This window comes from Xiphophorus maculatus, chromosome 21 (genome assembly GCF_002775205.1).
Source record: "Xiphophorus maculatus strain JP 163 A chromosome 21, X_maculatus-5.0-male, whole genome shotgun sequence".
NCBI lineage: Eukaryota > Metazoa > Chordata > Actinopteri > Cyprinodontiformes > Poeciliidae > Xiphophorus > Xiphophorus maculatus.
In genome coordinates, this window is record NC_036463.1 from 10,378,065 (window position 1) to 10,390,260 (window position 12,196).

The window sequence follows — 12,196 nt, forward strand, 5'->3', positions numbered from 1 at the left end:
TAGGATAACTTTGTGAGCTGTAGTGATTTCTTTCTTAAGTCTTCATAGAAATCTGTTTCTATCATTTTTCTGTATTACACGCCAAGGTCACAACCTTGTCAGCCGTCCTCATTCTGCCACCTAACACCCCGTAAAGCCTGAGGAAGGTGTGAAAACACAAAACACAAGCTGTAAACTACCCCTGTGCAAATTTAGTTTATGGAAAGTTCAAAACAAAGAAAGTTTCTCAAAGTCTTCAGAACGAATCCACTGCGGCTAAAAGTTTCTCAGCCATATGTTCTTAAGGATGTACTGTATGTTCTCCCATAAATGGACAGTCAGCTAATTCATTTATTCAGGATGTGACCTCAGAGTTCAACTTTCACTACCTTCCTGTTGAGGAAGCAGATAGGAGAGCAGAAAAATGAGATCAGTGCAGAGATAGAGAAAGCTGTTCTCACACCAGCTCTTTATATGGGGCCACTTAAAGCAAAGTACGGTATGGCCAGCAGGTATATGGATGTATGTTAAAATGAAAGCAATTGGAGGAAAGACTGATACTGTCTAATAGGTATAAGTGATTTTGTGCGCTTAAAAATGACAGGAATCCCAGGAAACAATGATTGAGTGGGTGAGAATATAAAGCAGTAATAATTCAATTTTCAGCTAATGCATTAAGAGGCATTCTTGTGTTGTTAAATGATTTTGCATAAGTGTGTTGAAGACGCCTGTCCATTTAGAGAGATAATTTTTTACACCTACAGATGATGTGACTTATCACAACTTTCTTGCGCATTCAATGTATTTTTTAAACTTTTATGACTTTTATCTTTATTTAAGTTGTTTAACCTTTTACTGTAATTGAAATGTTACAACTGATTGTACATTAATGGGTCTGGATATGTAAATATGATTGCTTGATTACACTGGTTAGTAGGGCCTTTGGCTTAATCTAATGTGTTGTGTTTCAATAATAATAGTAATAATAATAATAATAATAATAATAATACATTTGTATTTGAAGCGAGAGACCAGCATAGCTAAGGAGAAATCTGATTGTTAGAGGACAACAACAAAGACAAGGTTATGAAATGTCTTTAATGACCATCTGATCATATCTACAAGCTGACTTGGAGGCATGAAAAGAAAAAAAAAAACAGACAATTTTGTCCTACACTGAAAAAGCTAACAAGTGGAGTTTTATTTTTAAACTCTCCTGGAGCTTCAACAGGAACTCTGATATTTGGTCAGATGACACTAAGATTGAGCTTTTCAGCAACAAACTGACCAGTTTGGTGGGTCAGGTGGGTCTGATATAAACCAAGCAAAGCAAAGAACTGCTGTCATGGTATGTCTTAGATAAAATCTTTGTATCTCTTTTCTGTGATCACTTAGTGCGATAAAAGTGCCAACCTCTGATTCAGAGCTCCCACAACTAAAGACGACTGGCGACAAATATCAAGCTGTGTCTCATAAATTCTGGGAAAACATTGAGGTGTGACTGCAGCGGCATCGACTGACAGGGGATTCCTTTCCTCTTGTGTGCAGTTATTGCAGGTTCTACCGCTGCCTCTCTTCCCTCCTCACCTCTTCCTCTTCACCATCCTACTCTCATAATAAACACATTGACATCCATAACATGCTGTCCCTTTATTGATGGACCGACATGTCAGACTCGTCTGACTCAATTGTGCCGAAGCTACAATTCATGCAGTTTGTCATCTTTGGCCATGCCGTGTGACAGGAGCTACTATAATGTCTCGCTCAAACGGTGTGACACATTCAAGTCCTGTGCGGTTTTTGAAAAGCCAGGATTAGATTGTGTTAAAGAACCTCATGTTCGGTCAAGCATGGTGAAGGACCTGTGATGCTGTGAGCTTGAATGTCTTACAAAGGTCATAGAAATCTTGTTAGTTTGTGTAACTAACTCTTAAAAAAATGTACATTTTATTTGAAAGTGTTTCAAGTGCTGTAGCTTAGAGTTTACTAGTGGCAAAAAAAACTACATGAGAATCTATAATGATTTTTAAGACTTCATTTCTGTTTCAAGATTGAGCCCAAATTTACTGTGTTGAATTAGTCAACCGTATAAAATACACACACTCTATCCCTGCTATTGTTAATAGCACTTTAGGGAAAAGGAGGAGAGTGTTTCCTCCTTTCCTCGAAGTCATTTCACCCTTGCACACTACTCTTCCCTCCTAATAGCCCCCTGTACACACTCAACAAACAGAAAGAGTTTTCAAGAATGACCTGAAGTGACATTCCCAGAGGTGCGATTTTCACAGTGCTCTTTCTCCAGCTCAATCTCGTTCATCATGTCACACATCTGTACTGATAGTACCTGCAAAAGATTAAGAAAATAAGATCTTATGAGAAAAATATGCATCATTTCACTGTGACACAGAAATTACTTGTAAAAAGGTTTTATTTTAGTGATTAAGAGGAGTAGAAAGGTTCTGTTCAAGTTTTTCTTTACTTTGTTTTTGTTTTGTTTTTTACAACATTTTAGCTTCCCGTAAGGCCTTTTTTCCTTCAGAATCAAGCTCATGCTGATAACGCAGTCAATGTACAGAAATGTTCTCTATGTCAGAAATCTAAACAAAGTCTCTTCTTGGAAAAGGAAAATAGATGCTATCATGCAAATGGATTAGGAAGTGTAGAGGGGAGCCACTGAGTAATCTGCTGCGATTGTTCATCTGTGTCAACAAAGGCTGAAAAATGCGGGCTGACAGCCACTGGCAGAGAGCCGGTGGGCCAAAGAAAACGTGTAAGACGAGCAGCAAAAGCCTGAGAAGGTCAGAGGAGATGAGCAGAGAGAGGGATAGAGGAGTCAGTATGAACCAGAGCATATTCATGAACTCTCCCAGCCCAAGCTCCAAAGCAGTGAGAGCAGCAAAGGTCAGAGTAAAAGGAGTGCTGGAGCAAAAAGTAGTTGATGTATTAACAATTCACTGAACCCTGCATGGCCAGTAATTGGTCTTTATCGACACTTTAAGCCACCGTGCTGTTGCAAATCATCGCTGTCAGGAAAAAAAGAAGGACATGGCATATAGGAACAGCTGTCATTTTCAGACCAATTTTTTTAATCTGACAGACATCGGAGCTCTATTAAACATGGCTATTCATATACCACGTATATGTTCTTTTATTTATGTTTCTGTAATTTATGTTTAACAGGACCTCGCAGCAATAAATCTTTTACTTTTTTATATCATGCTCCCTTTTTTTCCTTTTAAAAAACAGCTTTATATTTGTGGGTTCAACTGCAGACTGGAGTACAAGTATGTTTCTCCATGTTTTCTCTGTTTGTGGGTAACGGCTCTCACTGTGCTTCACTGGACACATGAAACCTAATAAATTGCTTAATAACCCATTTGTTAGCTGTATAATAGTGGCTTTGTTTCTTATCTGTTCTGGAATTTTTTTGAATCGACTCATAAAAACTTTCAGCCTGCTTTTTGATGCCAGGCAGGCTCTGTTTGAGTGATGTACTGATTCTTTAGGTCTGATGGCAATAAACCTGAGTGTGACTTGTAAATTTGATTTAAACAAAGCACTAAGACACAGAGACCAGTTATATTTTGACAATGAAACATTTAAATGTTTCGCACTCCGCACATTAAGACTCAGCAAATAAATTTGCCTTAATAAACAAACCTACTACAATACAACTAAAGTTCATGGTTGTAACAAAACACACTTAGCTAAAGTCCAAGAGACATGAATATTTTACAAACCACATTATATACCTCTCCTGTCTTGTCTGGGTTTAATTTATCCGTTTATTTACCTCCCCCTGACCTGGATGAGGTCACACTGACACCATCCATGAGGTTTTGCTCATGGGAGTCTTTTTCTAAAATTGATTACAGCATCAAATCCGACATACCTGAAGTAATAGCAGCAGAGCAGCCGGGAGATCAGACTTTAATCTGCAAACTGGATGTACATAAATCGAGGCAGAATGAAATCTCCTGTTGAACCATTTGGTGACCTTAGTATTGATTGACCTGGAATAGACTCTGGGTCAATGTACCAACTGTGCACTTATTTAGTTGCTTCATTTGAACAACAAAGCTTCTCTCTGAGAAAGACACTATTATCACAATGAATTTTCAGCACAACACAGAACTGTAGCTAGCACCTTATTAGAGACGTTACACTTGAAAGTCCTCAGTGGAAAACAAAGCAATAATTTAAATATATGTGAGAAATGTCCTGACTCTGCTCTCAAAAGACCAGTCATCTGTCATACATGGAAACACATTAAACTAAAGCTGTATTTCACTTTGTACAGAACCGACTCAGCAGAGTTTCCACTGTAGTAAAGACAGAGTTCGAACACAGCATGAAAGGCATCACTAACAGGGTGAAATGAACTGAAGAGGGGGCAGCACTAAAGGGTCTAAAATGCAGTTTGGTAATTTTGTGTAGGAACAATAAACACAAAACCTTCTGTAATTAAGCAGTTTCTATTAGAATTTTATTGCAAAATGACATGTCAGGAAACAATTAATGGAAATATCCTTACTGCCATTACAGCACTCCAACACTTTCAGCTTGTTTCCTCTGGAAATTTTGACATTTTAGTTTTAGGGAAGAGCTCTGAGACTTTAAAGTTGGAAGGACTTTACCATCATTTTGCATTCAAAATGATTCATTTTGATATGTTACTGATGTGGATATATCCTCAAATGCAGGAGGAATCTTGAGAGCAGCACTGTCATAGGAGAAAACTTCTGATTCTTTGTTTCGCAATTCTTTTTCTGCTGTTCAATGCTTTTGTAAAAAACAAAAAAAATTGTGCCACAGTAAGTGGGCTGTGCTCTACCTGTCACCGCTAATATGAAAAGGTAAGAAAAGACCTTAAGGAATATTGCCACATTGTGATATCCATTGAGTTTCCTCCAGGAACTGTGAAAGCAGATTTCATCTTCTTCAGCACATATTTATGGATTTCACATTAAACTGCTGTAGACCTCAGTTTGAGAAACACAGCTCTCGGGAAATGTTTCAAGTGGCAAGACGTGGCCCTTGTCATCTGGTATGCAAGTAATTTTTCCCAGGGTGAAATTTCTGTTGCCATTTATATGATGCAAGCTTTCTTTGAGGTGACCTGACCAAGAAATCAGTGGAAGCTAAATTCTGTGTTGGTTTCACATTTTATGTTCAAGCTTTGAGTGGCGTCACATGCAAATATTTGTGTCAAAGTAGATTTCACACCAAGTAAGGGTATCTGAAATTTTAACAACTTGGCAACAGAGGACCCAAACACAAACAGAAGACAGGCAGGAACATGAGCACCTTAATATGTCGTAAAATCTGGAAGAACATTTACAGAAGTATGGAAACTCATCGTTTTTTTTCATTCTTGCTTTGGTATGGTAGTGTCATGATGGTTTACATGTCTTCTACATTTTTCTTATGATCCTGAAGTTCCTAATTGAAACCTTGGTTCAAATAATTTTCTGGTGAGGGGTTGTCTGTTGCTCCTCACCTGCTAAAAATCAGAATAGGAAGAAACTGAACTTACTTATTTAATGCTGTTACATGGAGAAGTAAAATGACTAGGATTTTTAAAAATTACAAAATATCACAAAGCAGAGACTAATAGGTAAATGTGCCCACTGCCACAAGTCTGAACAAAAGATCTCAGGCTTTGGCAGTAAAAAAAGTTAAAAATAAAAGCCACTGTAGTGTTTCTGTATCTTGAATGAAGATTGTTGGAGCTTGAATAAGTCTGCAGTGTGATGAGTGAAGTTCACAAAACTAAGAGAAATCCAACATTTAGTCCCCAACTTTCCTCCTACTTTTTCTTTCATCAGAAACAATAAAACACTCCTTAGTGTTTGGTGTTTTTCAAAATAACAGGCTCAAGTTTCAAGCCGAAGATTCCCAAAAATTATTAATGCTGCATAAACAGAATGAACTCGGAGACAAAGTCCCTCATCAGACAAGCAAACAGACATAATGGAGTGACGTCTGCACTGCCTTAGCCTGTAGGCTGCTGGGATCAAGTGTTTTTTATTGCTCAGAGTTGGTTTATTTTTTCAGAGCCAGAATCACAAAGAGGGTGACCTGTGCTGAAACAATCATCCAAGTTCACTGCATGGATTCAATCCTGTCCTCAAAGAAACTGAAGATCAGAAAGGGCAGTGATTCTTTTTTTTTATTATTTTGGATTAAAATGCAGAAAGCAAAATGACGTATGTACTACCAGAGGTTGAAAATATACTTCTAACATCTCCAGCTTAACACTTCTTCCATACCGACAGCAAAATTGAACAATAAATCAATCTCCATGTCCTAAACCTTGCATCAGATGATAAGTGGACCTCTGCAAAGCCCTAGGGAAGCACACATACACACTGCAGCTTAGAAAGAAAAAGATCTCATAAATACCTGTCAGCTCTGATAGTTTGAGCAGAGCTCATCGTGAGGGCCTGCCAGGCTGGTGCTAGTCAATTTTTAGGGGCTGTTGTTCTCTAAAATGGCAGCCATGTTTTCCCTTGCATGATGGGGAGATAATGATCAAATAAAAGATAAGAAGAGTTGAGGGAAAAATGAAAGGAGAGGGTTGTGTTATTGTGCAGCCCATCAATCCAGCGTAATGCCTTCATATCCAGGCTCCATCTCTATGTGGAGCAACATCTACACCATGTGCAATCCTTGCTCATTAATTTTAGGATTTATTAGCAAATGTGCAAAAGAAAAGTATTAGATATGAATGACTCTGCTAGTCAAACACAAAGAAACGTCACTTTTAAACACTTGTTTAGTGAACTGATAAATAACATCCTGAATTACTGTGGAGAAAAATAATCTGAAAAAATCTATAGAATCCTTAATTACACGGATCCAGTCCAGAGAAACCATTTTTTTTACACAGCCTGAAAGAAAGAAAAATTATATAATCATTTTAATTTCAGTTTATTGAGGTTTCAATAAGGGCAACAGAAAGTCAATGTAAGATTTTCAATGTAAGAGTACGTCCCAGTAAGTCAGTCATTAGTATTCCACCACATGCCTCCAAAACACAGCAGGGGTGAAGTCCGACAGCCATTTAAGCAGCATACGTATCAGCTCCAGTCAGATGTAGTAGTGAAAACAGCACAAGCAACAACCGTTTGTGTTTGGAAAAATGAACAACAATGTTGCTACACTTCACGCTTCACCGTTAATTTTAAAATCTGAAAGAATTTATTATTGCCTGAAGAGGCAATCCTCAAAAGGTTTGAGAACAATGTCTGACTGAAGGATTGTGTCCGAGCTTCTAAACATGATGATGGTCATGAACTATTTCACATCCATCTCTTCTTTTGACTCTGCTGCACAAGTTGCATATGTGAGCAGAAACATTTACATTCTTTTACATCTTTACCTTGTTTTCTGTGAAACCAGCTGCACAGCATTTTGCCCTTTTATCCTTTTTTCTCCTGTACAACCAGCATCTGTCAGCAGATGTTTATTTTTTTTCAAGACAATCAGTGTACTGCAACATCCATCGACTTTTGCAATGCTAAGATATTTGTTCAGATTGTAAGTTACAATAAGTCAAGATACCATCTTATCTATAATGCCTCGTTTAAATGTGGGTAAGGCCTGTTCATTCCTAGAAATGCTATTTACCTGGAAACAACTACTATTGGATAGAAAACTGATTGTTCATAGGGGTTCATGATAAGGACACAGATTCAGGTTTACACAGGACCAGAAATGGCTTCATGAGGTGCCTCCTATTTCATTTTAGATTTCAAAGACATTTATATTACTGTGAAAATGTCAGAACAGCAGGAATTAGTCCTCCTTCAAACCAGATTAACGCTGCCCAAAACTCTAGAACCTCAAAGGCTATTTGAACATTGATGGATCACGTCAAAGTCAGAAAACCTATTCAGTGCGAACATGAAACTATGTCACATCTAGGTTTTTGTTTTCTGCTGCTTTCCTGGCCATCTAATGACAACACTGCAACAAATTTCTGTATGCTACGAACCTCCTTAGATATATATTAGTCTCAGTCTCAGCCTTGCAGCAAAGAAGGAAATAAACATTAGTATTTTCTTGAGCTCATTCACAGCATGAGAGAGCAGCACTGCTCCATCTGCCACAGCCACAGCATTCTGTGTGCATATACTTCATACAGTGCTGTCATCACTAAACTCAAAATCCAAAACATATCCCCAAGAGACTGTCACACCCAGGCTCCAAAACCGGAACCTGCTTGTGTGGCAACTAGTTTGAAATTTTGTCAGAAACCATATCTATCACTTTTTACCTTTTTAACACTCTGTCCTTCTCCCTTACCCCCTCTTGAAACAGTATGGAGCTCCTGTTATGAGGCTCCAAAACAAAAAAAATGAGAACAGCCTATTTGCACAATTTGGAGGTGTGTGTGTTCTTTTTGAGGACCACGAGTCTGTTGAATAAAACAATCCTTTCTATTCAGGAGATCTATCTCATAGCAAGGTCGGTGCATTCCCATCTCCTTGTACAGGTGGAGGTGTATTTATTGCCTCGGAGATCTTGTCTACTCTTTAATGAGATCCTTTTAGTTACAGACAAATCATTGGTAAAATGCAACACAAATAGCAGTTGCCTTTGAAATGTTGATAGACCAACAAGGATGTGACAATGTTTCAATCTCACTCCAGCTCTCTGTCTTATGTAGCGGGGAGTAAACTGCATTCTTGGTGCATCACAGAAAATCTTTCCAAAACCAATTTTTTTTTAAACATTAGGATTTAGCATATTTCTATAACACATTCAGGCTTTTAAAAAACTGTTATTGCATGCATTTAAGCACAGCAGATGTTCATATATAGATCTTTTCACTTTGTGCCAAATTCCTGTTTGTTCAAGTGACTAAACATCTCAGATATAACAGAGAACAAATTCCCAAACACATCGTGGTTTAGTGTTATAACAACAGGACAGCCAAAGTCATACATTTTTAGTTGTTATAAGTTGCTTAATTTTAAAAGTACTCAAATATTTAATGATGAAACAAAAGGATATGTGCCCGGTAAAACAAAAAGGTGCGCTTCATATGATTGTGAACCTGCTTGATTGTTTCTCTGCAGCTGGCACATCTTAGCAGGGTCTGCTTGCTCTCCCCTGAGGGGGTTTAAAGAAACAAGTAGCTAGACAAAAAAAAGTGAGAGGAGGTGATCTGTGTCGTGATGTTCAGCCAACAGAACATCCAGCTGTATTATAAGAACAACATGGCTGCGGTAATGTTTTCTCATTTGTTATAAGTCGGAGCAACACTTTGTTGAGTCTCACACCAGACACAAATTCAAACAGTTTCTTGCTTGCTTCTCCAATTGTCTGATACAACAATGAAAAATGAGACAAAAGAAAGAGAAAAGAAAAATGCTTTCTTACTGCTTGGCAAAAATGTGACTAAACGTTGATTGATTGGAGCTGCATTGGAAATGAACAATACAACGATACTAGAGTGATTGCATGGTGACTGAAGCGTCGCACTGAAAGAGTAATCCAGTTCATGTCAGCTGAAAGTAAGAGGACAGCAAGTGTCTGTCTGCAGAGAGGCAGCGTGAAACAGTGAAAATGAATGTTCTGCTTGGTTGGGCTTGGGAAAAGATTACAATTTAGGTCATCAGTACAAATGATATCCTGGAAAGATGGGAGAATGGTAAAATGGCTTCTTGAACTGTTGGAAGCTCAGGCAACAGGAAACAGGGTGCTCACACTAAAACGTAAAGAGACATGATTATTAAAGTTAGTTGCTGTGTTTCAGTCAACATTGATGTCCATGCTGGCTGTCTCATTCGTCTCTAGCAGCCATTTGTTTTCAAAGAGCTCTGTGTTATCTCTGACCTGATGGATGACTGCTTAAATTTTGCTTTCTATGCTGATTTAAAAATGCTGCTTCACAACCTTTTTTAATAAACTGAAATAAAGCACCCTCTCTGTCCCCGCTAAAGAACTTTCTTTTAATTAAGCTTTGTTGTGTTATTTGAAGTGTTCTGTTTATGGTTGCGGTGAGGTGAAACTCATTTGTTAGGGCCTCCTCTGTTAACCAGCAGGAGGCGTGTCAAACAAATGCTTTCCTTCAAAATTTACCTCATTTCTCACTCTGTAACCACAACAGGAAATCACCCAGCTGCACTGGAACACAAACAGTTTAGATGAAGACGGACTTTATTTATTCAGATAGTTCCTTTCGGTGTCAGTCAGGTGATTTTGTTTTTCACATCCAGAGGGAAGGACGAGTTATTATTGCACACCGCTCTCTCCTCTTCTTCCTCGGTCTCCCATCTGCTTTGTGTTAAATCGATAACAGTGGCATTCAGCCGCTGGCGTGCAGTTTTACCCACTTAGGGGACTTTCTGTGCAGGCTTGCACACCACATTTTCTCACTGGATGTATTGATGTAACATGTCAGGCTGTGTCACTTTAAAGCCACCACAGAGGACTTTGGGAAAGACACCCGGCAAGAGCCACTAAGTTGGATCAACAAGTGATGATTCCGATTAATGCAAGGCATCAGGGTGGCCCAGAAGTAGTCAAAGGAAAGGAGAGAGAGAGTCTTTGCTATTTTGGGCCTCAAGGGAGCCTTCTTCATGGGCAGTAGCTATACTTAATCCACAACCATCATTCATGTCCTAGAGTTATCTTTGATTGCCTCTCACAAGTATTTGAAAATGGGGAAAAAAAGCATCCACTTCTTTGAAATCACACAAGGGTCTGAACAGCAGTGCACATAAACAGAGCTCAGCACAAGTATAAATACTTCTGATAAAAACACGAGATTTCACGGGGGCTTTGAGAGTGAATAGATAAGACCAAAGTATATGGAGCCACTGAATTTCCCATCTTAGTAACGGAGGTTTAAATGGTTAAAAACGGAATCTAAAAACAAATTGGATAGTAAAGCAATCTGATGCATAGTTCCACAAAAAACCAACACTCGATTGATGGATGGATGGATGGATGGATGGATGGATGGATGGATGGATGGATGGATGGATGGATGGATGGATTAGGAAATACCTATATTTTTCCAGACATTTCTTGTCTTTCTCTATAGTCATCCACTTTGAACGTACTTCTTGCTGCACATTATTTGATAGCGAAAACAATGATTGAAGGTAAAAGCAGCTGAATTCAGATCCCATTCAGTTGCTCTGACTCACAATCCAGTCTGTTGAAAAATGTCTACTTTATACCAGAGTGGCCTTGGCTTAGACCATCTATTTGAATTATAAATGTTTTCGTCAATGAACAGAGAGCATCTGTCAACGACTACTGAGAATTTAAATGTTCTGAGTCACCTTCTGAGAAAAGGATGAAAAAAAATGTTTCAGAAAAAAAACAGACATCTTTAGATTGTCAACAACTGGGAGGGAAAATGTAAAAAGTAGCCATGGCATCAACAATTCAAGGTTTTCATTGTAAATCTAAGTGATTAAATGACTTTAATTTCATTTAGTAGGAATATTATTAAATCATTCAATCACTTTTGGATACACATTACATTCTTGTAGTAGTGAAATGCATAATAATCAAATCAATTAAATGCTTTAACATGATTATCAGTCTATTTTAAATTTTAAACAACACTTACTTTTGGAAGACATCCGTACAGCAGCAGCAGAAAAAGCAGCTGGAAAGAATCCATCCTGTCGTCTGTTTCTTTTCCCAGTTTCAGCAAAGGACAGCTGGTGGGAAGTTTAATCAGTCCTGTTTGGATCAGGGGATTTCTTCTTTGTAAAAACTACTTGGACACGAGGAGAACTGAGTGAGGAAAAAGGCAGCTGCTGCTAGATCAAACCGCTCTCCTGTCTGTGCGCCTCTCCAGCAGCAGGAGAGCTACATCTACTCCACCTCCCTTTCCGACATCCGTCCCCTCAGCCATTCACAACTCCACGGCGCCGGTCCCAGGGGGCCGTTAACAAGGCTGTCATCTCGCTACGTGTTGTCGGAGGACTGTGTCGGTAAGAGAGGCTGGTAATTAATTCCTGTGTAATCCCTGATATTTCATTTAATCTTCTTCAAATAAACAGAGGCGGAACGCAGTCTGACAGGCACGCTGAAAGATGATTTTATCAGGAGCGTTGGTATGGCCAAGTTAAAACAGAGTGTACACATACTGGTAAACCTTTCTAAATGTCTTTATGAGTATACCCTAAAACGCATAGAAAATATATCTGATTTATTAGTATTAACTCGGCAAGAAATCACTTAA

At 38.5% G+C, this 12,196-nt stretch overlaps 1 protein-coding gene across 2 annotated transcripts in view; it reads right to left on the reverse strand.

The window, feature by feature from the left end:
• Nucleotides 1-11,788, reverse strand: part of vipr1 (vasoactive intestinal peptide receptor 1) — a 33,711-nt gene extending 21,923 nt beyond the window's left edge. The window contains exons 1-2 of one of the 2 annotated variants that reach the window (XM_023326598.1): nucleotides 11,576-11,788; nucleotides 2,233-2,323 (exon numbers count right to left, since the gene is read on the reverse strand). In XM_023326598.1, coding sequence (XP_023182366.1) covers nucleotides 2,233-2,323; nucleotides 11,576-11,629 — 145 coding nt within the window. In that variant the 5' untranslated portion in view covers nucleotides 11,630-11,788. Of the gene's footprint in view, nucleotides 1-2,232; nucleotides 2,324-3,871; nucleotides 3,951-11,575 lie in introns of those variants that run through there. The other variant, XM_005797833.2, reaches the window with a different exon arrangement.
• Nucleotides 11,789-12,196: the final 408 nt, after the last annotated feature.